Source organism: Achroia grisella, unplaced genomic scaffold (genome assembly GCF_030625045.1).
Source record: "Achroia grisella isolate CSIRO2021 unplaced genomic scaffold, CSIRO_AGI_Agris_v1 utg947, whole genome shotgun sequence".
NCBI classification, from domain to species: domain Eukaryota; kingdom Metazoa; phylum Arthropoda; class Insecta; order Lepidoptera; family Pyralidae; genus Achroia; species Achroia grisella.
This window is the reverse complement of record NW_026713071.1, coordinates 1,445,805-1,465,690: the sequence shown is the minus strand read 5'-3', so window position 1 is coordinate 1,465,690 and position 19,886 is coordinate 1,445,805. Positions and strand designations below refer to the sequence as shown.

The following is a 19,886-nucleotide window of genomic DNA, read 5'->3' as shown; positions in this document are numbered from 1 at the left end:
ATATAGTATCTACCATAAACGGTGGTACCATAAACCTCGGTGGTCTAGCGGTTTAGCACACCGCTTTACGTCCGATGGTCGCGGATTCGATTCCTCGCACGGCACAAACATTTGTATTCATGAGTATGATTGTTTGTATCGGTCTAGGTGTTTTCTATGTATAATATATATATATTTACGAAAAAATATTATCTATGTACTTGTATCAGTTATCTAGTACCCGTAACACAAGCTTTAGCTAGCTTAACTTGGGACTAGATGGCGCTGTGTGAATTGTCCAAAAAAAAAAAAAAACAAACCACGAAACTTTGTGAGTATGGATGTTTGCTACTCTTTCACGCAAAAACCACTGAACGGATTTTAATAAAACTTTACATTAATATAGTTTATGCAGCATAATAACATATAGAACATAAATTTCAGAATATTTTTTTCGGGTGTAAGCGCAGGCACGGCTCGTTTGTCTTACAAATTGAAATTATAGTTATTTTTCGTGAATGATTTTTAAAATAATGTATATGTACCGTATTTATATTCATATGCATGTAGTAAAAACTGTTATTTCAATATTACAAACATACACTACAATTTTATTTATATGTATAGATTATTCTCGAGTGGTGGTTATAGATTTTGGTAGATTATAATAATATAAGTGGCACGTATGATAGGTGTAATGACGTTAAAAGAAGAGATAACTTTGGAGAGCATGTGATAACGTGATATTGTTTTTAAATTTATTGTCAAGTACTTTCTATACGTCATCTGAATCAGACGCAAACAAATTCGAGTAATAGCAACTTAAATTAAATATTATTTTATTAACAGTTTGCAATAAATATGAATGTATTATAAATTCATATATAATTGTAGTATTATTGAGTTATATACTCAACTAGCTTTTGCTTGGCTTCGCTTGCGTTGTTTGTGGAATTTATCAAAATCCTTTCTTAGGGGATACCTACGTCATAGAAGCTTTATCAGCTCAGCCCGATCGCTTTAAAATTGACAAATTTTCATACAAACTTTCATCCCCTTGGGGGTAGAATTAATCAAAATCCTTTCTTAGCGGATGTCTACGTCATAACATCTACCTGCATGCCAAATTTTAGTCCGATCCGTCCAGTGATTTGTGCTGTGCGTTGATAGATCACTACGTCAGTCACCTTTGAGTTATATATATGTAGATAATGCTATAATTACTATATATACGTTTTAAATACGCACGAAAAACAATTTAATTGTATGTAGCGTGATATGGATAAGTACTTTTTAAGAAGATATTAAATTCTCTCACGGTGAAAGAAACATATGCTGATGATTCTTTTTTTATTGTCCACAGATTGAAGTGACTTACGAAGAACGAGACGAGAATGAATTTCGAGCGACTTAGATGATGTTCGGCTGAAAAAATTCGATGGAATATTTGTTGCCAACACGACCCATGGCCAAGTTACGAAGGGAGAAAATTGTAAGTATTAAATAGAAGAGTAATAGAGTAGAGCGGAGTGGAGTGGAGTAGAATCGAATAGAATTTGCCACAACCGACGTGCCGAGGTTTTCTCACGAGACTACAGCATGGGGTTTTTCAGGGTATATGAAGGTTTCTTAAGGATCGATAACTCGCACGTTACACCTCTGGTGTGTGAGTCGTCCATAGGCTACGTTAACCATTTATCAGATGGGCCGTATGCTTGTTTGCCACCATCGTAGTGTAAAAAAAAACTACACTTACAGCAAACATATAAAGACATTAATAGTAAATGTATATATCACAATGAAGAACAGTTACAAAAACTATAAGACATAGGTTATTTACTATTGTGCAGCACAACCATCACGTCGTTGTGAAATGGCGTATGTGTAAGGGATCCATCTCAGCATTATGTTGTTACTATAGCAACAACACTGATTTTCTGCGAACCCCGAAAAATGACGTAATAGTACTTATATGTATAAGTATAAATAGGTCATCATCATCATCATCATCGCAGCCTGGAAGACGTCCACTGCTGGACATAGGCCTCCCCCAAAGATCTCCACGACGATCGGTCCTGCGCTGCTCGCATCCAATGCCTTCCCGCGATCTTGACCAGATCGTCGGTCCACCTTGCTGGAGGCCTTCCCACGCTGCGTCTTCCGGTCCGTGGTCGCCACTCGAGGACTTTACTGCCCCAACGGCCATCTGTCCTACGAGCTATGTGCCCTGCCCATTGCCACTTCAAAGTCGCAATTCTTCGGGCTATGTCGGTCACTCTGGTTCTTCTGCGGATCTCCTCATTTCTGATTCGATCACGCAGAGAAACTCCGAGCATAGCCCTCTCCATTGCCCTCTGAGTGACTCTGAGCTTGTTGATGGGGCCCATAGTTAGCGACCACGTCTCTGTTCCGTAAGTCATCACTGGCAACACACATTGGTCGTAAACCTTCGTCTTGAGACACTGCGGAAATTTGGACGAAAAGATATATCGGAGCTTCCCGAACGCTGCCCATCCGAGTTGGATTCGACGATTGACCTCTTTCTCGAAATTGGATCTACCTAGCTGGATAGTTTGCCCTAAGTATACGTAGTGATCGACAATTTCGAGTGTAGAATCTCCGATTTTTACGGGAGCAGGTACGACATGGACGTTTGACATAATTTTCGTCTTGTCCATGTTCATTTTAAGACCTACTCCTTGTGAGACTCTACTGAGGTCTTCGAGCATTTTGCTAAGGTCTTCCAGGGTCTCAGCCATGACCACGATATCGTCGGCAAATCGAAGGTGATTGATGTACTCGCCGTTAATGTTGATGCCCAGCCCGCTCCAGTCCAGAAGCTTGAAGACATCTTCCAACGCAGCGGTAAACAGCTTTGGCGATATGACATCGCCTTGTCTGACACCTCGCTGCAGTTGGATAGGCTTCGAATTCTGGTCGTGGAGGCGAACTGACATAGTGGCGTTTTCATACAAACATTTCAACGCTTCGATATATCGATAGTCAATTTGGCACCGCTGGAGAGACTGTAGCACAGCCCACGTCTCGATCGAATCAAAGGCTTTTTCATAGTCCACAAACGCCAAGCAAAGTGGCAGGTTGTATTCTTCGGTCTTCTGAATTACCTGCCGCAGCGTATGAATGTGGTCTATGGTACTGAAGCCTTTTCGGAACCCGGCTTGTTCGGGAGGCTGGAAGTCGTCAAACCTGCGCGCTAGACGATTCGTGATGACTCTCGAAAACAACTTATAAACATGGCTCAGCAGTGTTACGGGTCTGAAATTCTTCAGAAGCGATTTGTCTCCCTTCTTGAAGAACAGAACCACCACACCCCTTTGCCATGCTTGAGGCGTTTTGCCCTCGAGGATGACGGAGTTGAATAGCTTCTGGAGGATTCGTAGAACAGGTCTACCTCCAGCCCTCAGAAGCTCAGCAGTAACTCCATCATCGCCCGGCGCCTTGTTGTTTTTAAGTTGTTTAAGAGCCATACCAATCTCGTACAGGCTGACGTCCGGGATATCTTCGGTATAGTGTCGGGTTAATTTGGTATAAATAGGTATCTACAAAATATTTCGTTTAATGGTTCATTAAAACATTAAAATACAACTTAATGACTTTTATATTCACAATAGTGATGTGTAATTTGTTATTTTGAACTTTATCATAAGTTAATAAGTCTTTATCACAGGCATTGCAGGTTTATGAGTATTCGATATTAAATTAATCTGTAAAATAAATGTCATTCCAAAGATCTACATACATATATACATGTAATAAAATTATATATAATTTTAGAAGATGTATAAGACAAGTTATTATCAAAGGACTTTGTCAAAGAAATAGAAACCAAAACAATAAAATTTTGAATTTTTTTCTGTGTCTTGAAAGAATTGAACAAAATAAAATCTCATTCCTGACTTTAAGGATGCTGTGCTATTTGATAACTGTTCCAAATAATTTGTCAACAGTGGCGCTGGCGGTGCCAATGGAGTGTGGTCACCATCACAGCTATAGCTCTCGTGATATACAATGCAGCGGCCAACGTGTGGTTACTGCGCCCGCAGCCGTGCCCCGTGGTTAGCACACCGCCCTTACCAACCGAAACGTTGACTTGCGAGCCATGCATTGATACAGCCCCCAATGCTGCTCTAGACGACGACCCTATATCCAGACTAGATCTTAGACTCGGCAGGTGGGATGGATCAAGGTCTTTCCGAATGTTTGACTACGCAACCGTTGGAGATATGTACGCAGAAATATCAGGCAATCGGCGAGTATGTTTAGCTACACAGAGCTCTATAGAAAGGCTACATGAATTGTTGCGAATAGCAGCTCACTGGTCCGGGCCTATATCTGTTGCTGTATTTGTTGCTGGAGATGAGTTGAGGCTCTTGAGGGCATTTGCTACTTGGTTGTTCCGTTGTCAACCAGAAATATACTCCCGATTGGCGCTCCATGCCGCCACTCCAGCTGAAAGACCAGGGACGCATGGAAATATGCCTAATTGGGCGAAGAATTGTGAAGCGATGCCATTACCACCGGGCGAAAGACGAGCCGATACAGTCGCTTGGAGGGCAAGACATCCATACCCACAAAATCATTTGCGGAATCTAGCAAGAAGGAACTGCCAAACACCTTATGTTTTCCTAGTTGATGTGGACATCGTGCCTTCAAAGGGTATGGCAGAATCATTGGACAAGTTCCTGGCGAAGGCTCCCAAGTGCCCGTTGTGTGCTTACGTGGTGCCCACTTATGAACTAGATAGAAGAGTAGCAAATTTTCCAACAAACAAGTCAGAATTATTGAGATTATCAAGGAAGAAGTTAGCCATACCTTTCCATCGGAAAGTGTTTATTTACAACCAATATGCTTCGAATTTTTCAAGGTGAGTGTACGAAAATATATTTCAATTGTAATACAAGAATTCCGACATTGAACATAAACTGTGTGACGTAGGTTTTAACGAGCACATAAAAATGTAATCTACATTATTACATTGGAATCGGTTCCATATGTCACAGCTGGTGATTATATTTATTTTATAACTAGATACTGCTGTGTAAATTGCCCTGGAGTTATTATTGTAATTTAAGTACATAAGTTGCACGAGTAAGTAAATCCTTTAGAATTATAAATACGAATATAACATTACATATACTGTGATGGTCACTAAACTATGAATCTATTTAATAATTCTCTTATAGAAGTCCGGATAGTACATAGTCATGTTGAAATGTCCGCAAAGAAGCGTACGTAGCAATAAATTAATATCGAGACTGTAATGGTATAAATAGGGTATTTAGGGCCAGCAAAAATGCTTGGATAGAGCGAATTAGTGTATTAACGTTTTAAAAAAAAGTTATAATAGAGTTTTCGTTATATATTATGTCAAAGTTATTACTAATTTAGATCTTCTTCATGTAACTCAAATGCCGTATTTTAATACTAGAATAGTTACTAAACTAAAGATAATTGTAACTGCTACTACCAAATGCACTATGGAAATTTCCTAAACTTCCAGATGGGAGGCGAGTGGAGGCAACGAGAGTTTGGACACACATGTCAGCCACAACGTGACCAACTTCGAGTTGCTGTATGAACCATTCTACGTGGCCCCTGACACAGTTCCTGCCCATGACGAACGCTTCCTGGGCTACGGGTTCACTAGGAACACTCAGGTCAGTGAGAGTTTGCTTATTTCTTTATTGAGGGTTTTGGCTATTGTCAGATGTTTTGACCTGTAGCACTGCGACCTGATAGATCTATTGTTCTTGCCCTTCTTCAAAGTTAGCTACCTAGATCCGTCAGGAACAAGAATTGAAGGATATTCTTAGGAGCGATGGTTTTGTCTTCTCAGGATAGAGTGTATACTTTCCAAAGAATATATTTTGTTTACGCATGAGTGTACCACTGTAGTTCCTCTTCAGCTTAGCAGAATCTGATATTCGATTAAGCAAATAGAAGAGTTTGCTGTACCGAATATCTTTTTATTTCTTAAACTTGAATACACAAATAAATGTGCAGATAGCGGACTTGAGTGAAATTGCTCCTGGAGGCAAATATTATATTTGCTTATGTTGGATCAATTATCCTAATATATTGATGATCTGCAGAGGGACTGGTTTTAAATGAGGAATTACGGACTTTGAAAATCGGTAGTGTCAATTTAATAACCGAGGTTTTTTTTAAATTGGATGTGGTTTGAGATGTACTGGATTTTTATTATACAATTTATCTAAACATTTATTGAACTGGACTGATTCTCCTGACTTCATTTGAATCTATAATTAGATGTAAGTTCTAAAATTGGATCTCCAATCAACGACGCATTATAAATTAAAGTACCTATTGACCGTAAAAAAGAATCATCTGATACTACAATTGCAATGTAACAATTATCCGAAGCGATTGAAATATTTAGAGGTGCAATGATTTATAACGGTGTGGCTAGTTGCCAACAGTAGTGACCTCATTTGCAGGATACGTGTGTTTACTGATCGTTCACTGTTGGTGTGTCCCAGTATCATTTCTCTTTGTCTATACCAGGATTGTTGATTATCCATTAATAATAATATCTCAGGACAATTTACACAGCGCAATCTAGACCCAAGGCCGAGCTTGTGTTATGAGTACTAGAGAAATGAGATGAATATACATTTGTATTCATGAGTATGATTGTTTGTATCAGTCTGGGTGTTTTCTATGTATATTATGTACATATGTATTTACAAACAAAACTGCATTTAAGTATTTCTATTATTTATCTAGTAACCATAATACGAGTCTGATCTCCTTGAGACTATGTGGCGCTGTGTGATTTCTTAAAAAAAAACTACTACATACTACATATATGCTATTTAGTTGTGTGTGCCCTACATTGTTGTGTATTAAATAATTTGCTTGCAATTTAATCATATTACTTAAAGATCCAAGAATACAAGGCGATGTATGGAGCAAAGTTCTTCATAAGAATAAGAATTAAGACTAATTGTGAGTTAACTATATCTTTACGAAATAAATACATGTTTTCGATTTATTTTTGTGGGTGACTGAGGTTAGTGGCATTATTTCTATGCGTGTTTAATGAATGTTCTCTCATCGTGGAAAAGTGGAGTGTGAAAAATATAGAATCCGGTCGAGGCCGGACGAGCATGAATTTGTGAAATGCCGGTAAAAATAAACCTGCCGTAAATAAACCGTTCTTGTCCGCAGCTGTTAGCTAACTTCTTAACAATAACAATTATATTATCGAGAATAGACACCAGACGCTATTGTAATGAATAAATATAATAAGAATAACAACACTGAACAATTGTCCCAAGTTAAGCAATGCTTGTGTTATGGGTACTAGACATTGTGTACTGAATTCGACGGTAGGGAAAAAGTTATAATACAAAAAATTTTACGTTCATAAGCGGCTAAAATCTCCTACATGGATAAATGATTACAGAGTTTTAATTTGATAACATATATAAATACTTAAATATATTTTACTGATTATATTAATTATTTTGTGTTGTAAATACATATATAACTATATTCTTGACAATTTAATGAAATGAAACGTATTTATTTGCATGAAATATGGTTTAAATATTAATAGAATGTCAGTATTAATAAGATTGTCTTAACTAAGTATTTTCAATAAATCAATTATAATTAATTATTATCAAATGTATAATTTTTTCATTGTTTGTTTATGAATTTATTCAATAAATCAATAAAAAAAATTACACAGGAAACACCCAGACCAATACAATCATAGTCACGGATACATCGAATATTGAATTGTACAAGGAAACGAACCTGTGACCGTTTGAAGTAAAGATAGACAGATAGAACGTTATTAAGTAAAGCTGTCTTCTAAACCGCTAGCTAGACCTACGAGGTCGTCAAACGAATCAATGATGATGATGATCCCGCTCCTGAATGTTATTTCAGCTCTGCCTGTATTATCAAACTTATAGACTTCCTTGATACATTTTTCAAAATCGACTCAATACTATCAGAATTACCATGACATCTTACCTCACTATCTTTATACTCTGTAATATTAGGATTATATAAAAATAGATCGTGTTATGATTCAAATACGCATTGTGAAATATTGACATGCCAAATTTTATGTTCTACTCTTTGTTATCTGTTGACAATGTCTTTGATTATCTCATCTGGAATTGTTATATTTTCAACTAGCCACATCTATTATACACATAAAGCTTCCTCTTGAATCACTCTGTCTAAATACTGCAATAGAATCAGTTGCGTAGTGTAATCAGTTTTGTAGCCGTCATATTTAAGTTTAAAAGAGCTTCTGCTTATATCAAAGGCATAAAAGCCGAAGCTCTTTTAGACACAGGCAGTTCTATAAGTTTCATTAATGAAAAATTCAGTAAACTATGCAATCTCAAGAGTAAATCAAGTCATCAAAACATTTCCATGGCTTCGTTGAGTCACACTGCCCCTGTCGCTGGTGAAACGTAGTTAAAAGATCTAAGCGTACAGATAGCGGAAGCGACTTAATTTTATACTATGTAAAGATTAACAGATAGAAAGGAAATGGCGCTAGTTATTATATTTATTGCAACTATTAAAATTATCGTGACCGACATAGCCCGAAGAATTGCGACTTTGAAGTGGCAATGGGCAGGGCACATAGCTCGTAGGACAGATGGCCGTTGGGGCAGTAAAGTCCTCGAGTGGCGACCACGGACCGGAAGACGCAGCGTGGGAAGGCCTCCAGCAAGGTGGACCGACGATCTGGTCAAGATCGCTGGAAAGCATTGGATGCGAGCAGCGCAGGACCGATCGTCGTGGAGATCTTTGGGGGAGGCCTATGTCCAGCAGTGGACGTCTTCCGGGCTGCGATGATGATGATGATGATGATCGAACAGTTGGATCGTTTCCCAATACGTTAGCTACGGATATGACGTCAAAGGAATGCTTGACGTCACACTTACCGGCTTTATGTAAATAAATATTCTTTTAAAGTTTATTATTATTTAGACGAGTCATTATGTTTATTTTCTCGTGGTACTTTTAAGAGAGACGTAGTGTGGTAAATAAAACACCACTTGTTTAAAAGAGCCGCAGGCAATATAATACCAGAATATTTGTATGATAAAATTACGTGGATGAAAGATGTGCATAGTCGGAACAATAGAAGCAAACATACAGACAAAATCGCATTGCCTGCGCATAAAACTGTATTTTTTAGAGGAGGTTTCAGATTCTCTGCAGCAAAGTTCTGGAAGGATCTCCCCCCACCACTTCGTCTTAAAATGTCCCAATTTAGTTTCAAATGTAAATTGAAAAGAGCTTTACTGGAAAAACAAATTCTAAGTAATTGAGAAGCTGAATATTAACATAACATACGTGTATCATAGTCTCATGGGTGCCTATGGGCTTGTACTCGTATATACTATTACATACTGTGATTATGAGCGGCGACACGGATTGGCTTTTCTTTTTATCTTGTAATTTCTTTTTTTTTAATTTTTTCCTTTTGATACTGTTTTTGTAACTGATTTCGGTTTTTGTGAGCATTGAATATTGTAATTCATTCTATATATATTTATATTTGTGTATCCTAGATCTTATTTAATATATTTTTTTTTGTGTTTAAATTATATGTATCTGTATGTAGTAAAAAACCCGCTTCTTAGTTTTTTTTTTATGAGTAAAGGGGGCTGCCTGAAAACCAGCGCTGTATAGGTGCACCTCACTAAGGTTGTGCTTATATCAGCAACAGCTGAGGCAGCTCCTATTGCCAACTTCCATGTTATTATTTATTTCTTGTTTTGTGTCTTATTGTAAATTGTATTATTTGTGTTATGTTGGCAATAAATCAATTATCTATCTATCTATCTATCAATATGCTTACTCATACAACTTGGCTGAAACTGAATTTTACATTAACAAATATTAAATTTATTTGATTTATTCTATTTTAATTACTAGGGGTATAAAGGTCAATAATAGTAATATCTTAAAACACTTCACACAGCGCCATCTGGTCCCAAGATAAGAAGAGCTTGTGTTATACCTAAACACTAAGTTACTTAACACAGTTTAGTTTAGTGTACCTAAACACTAAACTAAACTGATACATATTTGATCGAGATAAACTCTCATTTACTCTTAAAACCTAAAATAGAGTACCACCCAGTTCTCGGACTCAGATCGCCCGTAAATTATATTTACTTTCATTTTTATTATTTCTATACTAAGGAGAGTTTGTGTTATGGGTGCTAGACAACTGATATATATTCAAATCGAGATAAACTTTTTTACCCTTAAAACCTCACCCCCGTCCACTTCTCGACCTAAATTATTTTTTCTTTAATTATTGTTGACTTGACAACCTCGGTGGTCTAGCGGTCTAGCAACCGCTTTACGTCCGACGGTCGCGGGTTTGATTCCTCGCACGGCACAAACATTTGTATTCATGAGTATGATTGTTTGTATCGGTCTGGTTGATTTCTATGTATATTATGTATGTATTTACGAAAAAAAAAATATCTATGTATTTGTATCAGTTATCTAGTACCCATAACACGGGCTTTATTTTGATTATTATTTTTTTCTCACTTTTTTTATAATTGGTATCATTTACTATTATTTTTTTGGGTTTCATAAACTTATCGCTGATTTATAAACGCAAATAAAGTTTTATATATCTAGTTGAAATTGATTTAGTGACAACAAGAAATATAGTGCAATTTAGAAATTTACACCTTTGAATCTGGGTTATGTTGTAAACGACATTAATATTTTGGCAAACCTGCTGTTTTGTAACTCTCTCTTCCGTTCTTATTGCCAAGTAGATCCGGTATAAAAATTGTAAGTTATCCGAAAATATAATCTAGACACGCGGAAGCGTGTCAAGCCGAGTTTCAAGTAAACTGGCCTGCAGCACCGTGTGTATATTTACACGAACCATTTGGAGCCACTTTTGACCCCCTCATAACTCAAAAACTCTTTCACACAAACCTGTCAAATTTGGTTCATATATTGAGACTTGCGAGATAAATATGTGTTCCAAATTTCATAAACATATCTCAAACGGTTATTTAGATATTAATGTCCAAAAATCGTCATTTTTATCACTGATCAACTATAGATCAAAATTATTACCCACTTCCAGATGACCTAGGAAGTTCAAATTTGGCATGCAGATAGGTAATTAGGTGAATATAAAGGAAAAAATCTGAAACTGGTAAATTGTTATCATTTTACTACAATTTTTCACTTTAATTGATTATATTTCAACTTATACTGGACGAATACTAAAATTCTATGAAAACGTCGATAGCCACCAATTGACATTGATCCCTGGCGAAAAATCTCATCTTGTACTGGACGGAAAGTAATATTGTATGAAAACGTCGATCATTACCAATTTACGTTGACCCCTTCACACCAGTGTCGATAACTAGCAAACTTCAAATATTGCATTGAGCGGTAAACACTAGTTGCTATAATTTAGATTCTGTCTAAAATATACTCGTACTTATAACTAGGAGTATAGTCGAATTTCGTATTTATTATGTTATTAACTGAGATTTGGTATTAATTATTGTTTCAATATTTAGCGCACATCGATAGTGTAAAATCATTATTTTTATAAATAATTATTAAATAATAGGCATTTCGGTATAGGGCGCCGCGGCGGCGCCGTGTGGGAGCGGTGCGATAAAACTCAATGTTTTGTTTCTCGATATCTAACCTATAAGGTTGCGATTTATGCTACGAAATTCATAGCTTTCTTAAATTATACTTATATATTTGTGGTTATATTATTATTACATTATTTTAGTAAATACGTATGGTATAGACAATAGTTTAAACTAAAAATTAATAACAATTTTAGTATAGTTATAAGTAGGAATGTATAGTTAACTCGAGAATGAGAACTCATTGGTAACAAATTGTTTTCTTGAGAATTCAATAGATAACAGTCAATTTGTTACATAATCGTCTTTACTTTCGATTTATAACGTGTCAATACGAAGTTTCAGATATTAAATAATGTATATGTTGAAAGAGAACAATTCCGTATTTGCTTAACATATGCTATTACTATCCACAAATCACAAGGCCTTAGTTTTGGCAGTCCTCTTCTCAACATAGGCTCCTCTATATTTAATAAAGGGCAGGTTTACGTTGGACTCTCCAGAGTTAAAACCTTAGATGGAGTACGTCTTAACAATTTAGATCCAAGTCACGAGAGCTCTATTGTAGAGTACAACCATCTGTGGTGAAAAATTCCTGATACTGAATTGGCATTGCACTTGAACATTTAAAAGTTACAAGAAAATATAGAAAATAACACAAAAAAAAGACAATTATACCCCGTAAATATACGAAAATACAGTAATTTATCAAAAATAATTTGGTATTAATTTAGTTATAAATAAGTACCTCGTATAATTTATGTACAAAAAGTAATGATATCCCATCAAAAACATAAATGTGAAATGATAGCCGAGTTTAATATTATGATATATGCCTTGATTGTTGACTTCTACGACAAAAGAGATGAGATCTAAATGGGTGCCAAGTTCAATGGTCTGTCCTGAAATGTATTTATAACAATATAAAATATCATTTCTTCTTATAACTTAGGATAATATACTGTAGCCTAAGGTCTAACTTGGCTAGTTTTCATATACGAAATATACTGTAGCCTTCGCAAGTTCTAAACATGTTACTTGACGGTTCCTATTTTAATATTAATAGTAACTAGTAATCGAAAGTAATAATTGGTATATGAGAACTGGCCAAGTTAGACCTTAGGCTACAGTATATTATCCTAAGTTATAAGAAGAAATGATATTTTATATTGTTATAAATACATTTCAGGACAGACCATTGAACTTGGCACCCATTTAGATCTCATCTCTTTTGTCGTAGAAGTCAACAATCAAGGCATATATCATAATATTAAACTCGGCTATCATTTCACATTTATGTTTTTGATGGGATATATATTTTTTCTGAAGTTCCATTTCAATCAAACGCCAGGGACAGTATCCCACTGATTGAACAAAAAACAATAGAATTTTTTTATACTACTATGGTGGCAAACAGGCGTACGGCCTATCTGATGGTAAATGGTTACAGTAGCCTATGGACGCCTATGAACCTCAGTATTACGTGCAGGTTGCCGACCCTTAATACCCTTCTTGAAAAACCCCATGCTGTAGTCCCGTGAGTAAACCTCAGCAGGTAGTTCATTCCACAACCTAAGTACGCGGGAGGAAGCTCCTCTGAAACCGCACTGTTCGAGACAACTTAGGTTCCAGCGTGTGGGAATGAATTCCCTGTCGATGGCGAGCGGTGCGATGGTAAAGGTGGCCGTAGGCATCATATCGAACAATTCCTCAGAACACAGTCTGTAGTATAATCGGTAGAACACACACAGATAAAACGTTTATAAATTATCGTCAGAACTGTTGGCTGTCAATCTGGTAAACAGGGCGTCACCTACGCCTCTGGCCTTCCACCAACAACGCTCATAAAACGGTTTCGACACAAAGCACTGACAGCATCCTATGTTTATATTTGTATCTTTATTGATATATTTACGCTACATTATTAGGAACGTAACGTAGGGAATGAAAAACGAATATCTGTGGTAAATTGATAAATACAAGCAAGCATCTACCGCATATATCACGGGTAGTGTTCTGAGGAATTGTTCGGAATGATACCAGCTGCTGAGTTTCACCACCATACCACCCGCCAGAAACTGAAATACCATCCTGATCATCTGGATGAATGGCGGTCTTCCACAGTGCAGTTTGCTAGAAACTTTTTGCCACGCTCAACCACATTGTGGAATCACCTTCCAGCAATGATATTTCCGAACCGATACGATATTGAAACCTTTAAGAAAAGAGCTTATTCCTTTTTAAAAGGCCGACAACGTACTTGCAAGTCCCCTGGTGTTGCGGGTGCTCATGGGCGGCGGTAATCACTTACCATCAGGTGAGACGCAAGCTTGTTTGTCCCCTGTGTTTTAAAAAAAAAGCGCCCTCTTATATTGTTTTGCAATGTAAACATGTACAACCTTATTTGAAAAGAGTACGAGATGAGTTTCTTGTCAGTTCTTCTCAGCTCGAAAACACACCGACCTGACGCTAGACTTGACCTACATGAATAATTAAAAAGCATATATAAAATAAAAAATTACCAGTTGAGTATCTTCCCAGTTCTTCTCCACTGAACGGTAGGTATAGTGATAAAAAATATGACATGCACAAGAGGCCGAAACATCCTATGATCGTACTCGTGAACGAGTGCTACTTATGGGTACTGCTCTGCTATAATCACTACACTTGAGTTAATCTTATTGTGTATTTATTATTTTGACACTAATAAATTAGTGCTTCTTGGACATGTACGTTCACACAGTTCAACTTAAAGTTACAACAATTATTTTATAAGAGCAAATTTCTTGCTCGTTCTTCTTGTAATGAAACAGAATTCGGGATGAGCGGTAGATTAAAAAAAAATTATGACTGTTCAAAAGGGCTTGAGTTTATTTGATTAAAGGATTTTCTATATTATTCTGTTAAAAACTACTGCGGCTAACACTATTAGAATAGTTTCAAAGAATAGGTTCCTTTTGTAATGGTAGCAGGTTTTGCTAAATATAGTTTTCTTCATTGACAGCTCTGTAATTGTTCACGCGGTTAAATATAGGTGCAATGGCGAACAGTGTAATACTGTCCGATTAATGGCTTTAATTTCGTGAGGCGGCAGCAGAGCGAAATTCCGAATGTGGTAACGATAAATTGCAAAAAAAATAACGGAAGCACACTCGGGCTCTGTAGAAATACAGCGGCGGAAATTTGAAAGTTCTGGTTGTGACCAATTCTTTATTGCACTTAAATATATGTTCATTTGAAATAATGTTAACAAAGGAGGACTTATCTTCAAAACAGATCTTTTTCAGTCAACCCAAATAAGCGTGGCATAGGAAGTGTTAGATGGGTCAAAATGAGCAAATAACAATTTACTAAAAATGTCGCAAATAATTAAATATATACATAATTTTGAAATATGTAATATGGTCATTAAAACCGATTAATTTTCTATATATAAAATCTAGATGGTCTTGTTAGAAATATTTTCAACTATCAATGTCGCACGGTGAATATAAAACACTTGATATGCCCTCATTTCGTTGAGAACATTTGAAATCAACTTAGCAGGTAGCGAATCTACGTCTATCTTTGTTTTTATCGAGTCAGATATAATTTGACAGTTTTTTGTTGACCAAACTTGATCTTAACTTTTGGATATAATTAAAATGATTAAAATTGTGGACATTGATAACTATACTATGTATATTTGATTCTCGGAAACAGTTTGTTTTCGACTGACGTCAATATTTTGATTAAAATGTTTGAATTGGCAGCTAGGAACAGTTTGCATGGGTAAATAATAAATAGAGGTTTTACGTCATTCTGGGCAATATTACAGTTCTGTTTTTTAGAAATTACTGGAATTTCATCAAACATTTGAAAATCGTTTTTTCAGATTTTTGAGCATAGCAACACATTCAGTAATTTATTTTTGATGAATCAATGGTTTTGTTAACAAATAAACTGATCGAACCCGTAGAGTTACTGTGGAGTGCGGCCAAATGGTGTCGTTTGGCAGGAAACGGCACAAATCTATCAGCGATGTTTGTTTTGTCCCATAGACAAATAGTTCGTCCCTGTTTATTATATCATAGATTAGTTGCGAACGCGATATTTGGCGAGGAAAACAATTAAGTGCGCCAAATTGTATTATACCATCACGATTGTAATCTCATATTGAATGGTCAAAAGAGACAATGCTTAATCCTGAAATGGTTTTATTTCAGACTCTTTTACAAAGAAATTACATACAAGTGTTTTTTACAACTAATTCAGCTTTCCGAACGAGTGGTAGATAAAAAACAAATTGTTATGACTATTCAAAAGTGCTTAAATTAAGTTTATTTGAATAAATGATTTTCTATTCTATTCTATTCTATTCTAAATTTGGGTTCATACCGTCTAAAGTCACAAAGATGATGTTTGCCCTGTAATTTGACTGTCATATTTCAGCCGAAGCATTCTGTTTGGCGCCTGAAATAGGTGATACCAAAGTATACAGGTAGAATGTTTTATACTAGGTCTACCTGGGTCAATTTGTTTTTTATATATATGTTTATTTTGTAGACCTAAATGTAAATTATAACCCTTAATAATTCACACAACGTCATCTAGTACCAAGCTAAGCGAGTATTGTAATATGACTTCTGAAAGAATATTCTTCTGATTTCTCTTATCTTTTGAAGACCTCGGATATCTAGCTACACCGCTTTGCGTCCGATGGTTGCGGGTTCGATTCCTCGCATGGTACAAACATTTGTATTCATGAATATGATTGTTTGTATCGGCCTGGCGACTTATGTGTATTTCTATAATAGTGTGTTTTTTAAATATATATGTATTTATATCAGTTGTCTAGTAATTATAATACAACTCTGCTTAGCTTGGGACTAGATGGCACTGAGTAAATTGTCCTGAAATATTATTATCATTCTTTATATATATATTTTTTATATATCCTATCTCCCTTTGACGGGGTGATAAACTTGTCATTGCATGTGAAAATCACCAAATAATGACAACTATAAAAGAAATGGTTAGACGAAGATTTTTTTTAACCGGAAGACAATATTATTATTATTACGCCAATTTCATTTAATTTCATTATACATAGAATACACCGAGACGGATACAAACAATCATATTCATCAATACAAATGTCTGTGCAGCGCAAGGAATCGAACCCGTAAAGCCGTGTGCTAAACCGCTAGACCAGCGAGGCCGTCATATGTAATATTAGACCTGTATGTGTGTAATTAAAAAAAAATATAACGCAACAGAAAGAGACCGATGTAGAGCAGTGTAGTGGTAAAGCCACGGAAATAGACTGGCGCTGTATGAAAATACGCGACTCGTATATTTCTGTTACGTATATGTAACGCGATATTGTATCAGGAATGCGGTATAGTTTATGCTGTAATAATAATTAGCTTTGCTGGTTTTTTTAATGGATTAATATGGAAATGAGATATTAATTCATCCCGCGGTGCGTCATTGAAGGTCATTGCGGTCATCGGAAAAAGAAATGTTTTTGATGATGTTTTTTTTTAATTATTCAAAAGACTACTGCAGCCTTCCAGCGATCTTGACCAGATCGTCGGTCCACCTTGCTGGAGGCCTTTCCACGCTGCGTCTTCCTGTCCGTGGTCGCCACTCGAGGACTTTATTGCCCCAACGGCCATCTGTCCTACGAGATATGTGCCCTGCCCATAGAGAGATCTTTGGGGGTGGCCTATGTCCAGCAGTGGACGTCTTCCGGGCTGCGATGATGATTCCAAAGACTACTGTGACTCATTAGCTCTATGTTATTCATTAGAATAATATGGGGAGTTCCATTTTATATATTTACCAATACTAATACTTCACGATACTTTCATACAACCTATTCATTTCGACTTACAACCCTTTTTTCGTATTAAAATATCTATCTATAACCTATGTATGTCCTTTCTTAGGGTCTAGACTATCTGTGTACCACATTTCGTTTAAGTCGGTTCAGTAGTTTTGCCGTGAAAGCGAGACAGACAGTGTTACATTTGCATTTCTAATATTAGTAAGGAATAAACGAAATATCTAAAATAGAAGTATAGGCTAATTTTATTTATTATTACTCCTTATATTAAATACTACATTAGCTATCTGCGAGTGAAAGTCACATCAGAATCGGTTCAGGCGTTTCATAGATTAGTAAAAACATAAAGACAGTCAGACAAAAACTTTTTAACTTATTTTTTTATATAATGTGGCACTTATATAAAAAATAAGTTATAAAGTTTTTTGTTTATGTGTAATTTCATATGCACTTAGTGAAAAGCTTTGAAATTACAAATAGACAATTCAATTTTATTTATTTGTTTACATCTGGATTGGAACACGGGACCACTCATAGTTTACGTAGTTAACCATTAGGTCTGTTGTTAGGACCTTTTTTAAATTTTGTCCGGATTTGAACATGGGACCATTCTAAGTCTGAGTAAACCGCTGTGCCGCGACTCTATTGCTGTCTCTTAGAACCTTGCTGTTGGTTACATAGACTGTGCCACGGTCTACTGCCATCTGAAGGTCAATGACTCATCGTCTGATCAGCTGTCGATGTTGCAATATTGCAATAAAAAACTCAGCTATAATTTCATAAATAAATAGTTTTTGTTTCATATTTTACACTTCAATGTCTCACGAGAACGAATATATGATTTTTTAATAAAAAAAAGCAGTCGTAGTCGCGGTCAACAGCTAGTGAGTAGCGGCCAGTAGTCCTCCTTCATGAAGGTGGTCAGCATGTTGGTAGGGACTCGGGCCACAAACGCCTTGTAACTCGCGTTATGACTCGATTCCAGCTGCGTCACCCTCAAGGTCAGGTTACTCCTGGTCCGCATGGTTTTAAAATTAGTGGTTATCATAAATTGTTAGCAGCGTTCATAAATTTTATATATCAATATACTAGCTACTCGCCCCGGCTACGCATGGGTGTACATGTATTATATATATAATCCTTCCTCTTGAATTACTCTACTTGTTAAAAAAACCGCTTCAGAATCCGTTGCGTAGTTCCAAAGATTTAAGCATATATAGGGACGGACAGACAGCGACAGCGACTTTGTTTTATACTATGTAATGATAATGATATATGACTAACTGTGCCCACGACTTAGTTCACGTGTTATTGTAATCTTAATCAAATGCAGGAAATATTTAATAATCTATAGTTTCAATATTCATTCTCATAGTTTCAAGCTTATACATTTGAAATGACAATCCTGCCATACAAACTTTTATCTCCCTATTTCAACCCCTTACAACCCTTTTTTTGCATTAAAAAGTATCCTATATCCTATCTCAGTGTCTTGACTATCTGTGTACCAAATTTCATTTAAATCGGTTCAGTGGTTTTAATGTGAAAGCGAGACAGACAGAGTTACTTTCGCATTTATAATGTTACTAAGGAAGTAAGGATTATTACTGTACAGTGTATTGTACACAAATGTAAATATCCTCTTTAAATTGTTTAATTTTCACATATTTTTTTATATGTCCTATTTCCAGCTATAGGGAAGCAGTCGAGGATAAAGGACCCACCGAATCAACTGTTGTAATTAGGTTTTCCTAAAATGAATAATAAATTCTTATTTCATCAGTTATGCTTTAATACAAACGGGAGAGTACGATAAAAGCAATTTGGACTTTTATAAAAACGAGTGTTGCAAGCGATCTTAATTATATTTCGAGCGGTCTCGGGTTTGCCAGATAGAAATAACAAAAATATACTTTGTATTAATCAGTTTGCCCGAAATTTTTTGACGTACCTATGTATATATTTTTATGTATTTAGAAGATTATATGTATGGTATGGCCATGTAATGCGTAGTGACGAGGATTATGTGGTCAAAAAAGTCTTAAGACTACCCGAACCAAAACAGACAGAAGACGTCCTCCAGCCACCTGGTGGACCAGTATGAGCAAGCTTGTCGCTGCGGAAAAATTTCAGCCCGATCCGTCCAGTGGTTTGGGCTGTGCGTTGATAGATCACTATTTCAGTCAGTCACCTTTGAGTTATATATATTTAGAAATACGGTACATACACCAAAATAATATTTTTTACAATTTTTGTTTGTGTGTCTGTCTGTTTGTTCCGGCTAATCTCTGAAATTGCTGGACCAATTTTGACAGGACTTTTATTGGCAGGTAGCTGATGTAATAAGGAGTAACTTACGCTACTTTTATTTTAGAAAAATAAAGTTAAATTCCACTCGCACG

The 19,886-nt window shown here is 36.1% G+C and overlaps 1 protein-coding gene across 2 annotated transcripts in view; it reads left to right on the top strand.

The window, feature by feature from the left end:
* Positions 1 to 1,348: 1,348 nt before the first annotated feature.
* Positions 1,349 to 19,886, top strand: part of LOC131854094 (beta-1,4-glucuronyltransferase 1-like) — a 32,609-nt gene continuing 14,071 nt past the window's right edge. For both annotated transcript variants that reach the window (XM_059205216.1, XM_059205217.1), the window contains exons 1-3: positions 1,349 to 1,471; positions 3,948 to 4,864; positions 5,501 to 5,657. In XM_059205216.1, coding sequence (XP_059061199.1) covers positions 1,418 to 1,471; positions 3,948 to 4,864; positions 5,501 to 5,657 — 1,128 coding nt within the window. In that variant the 5' untranslated portion in view covers positions 1,349 to 1,417. The remainder of the gene's footprint in view (positions 1,472 to 3,947; positions 4,865 to 5,500; positions 5,658 to 19,886) is intronic.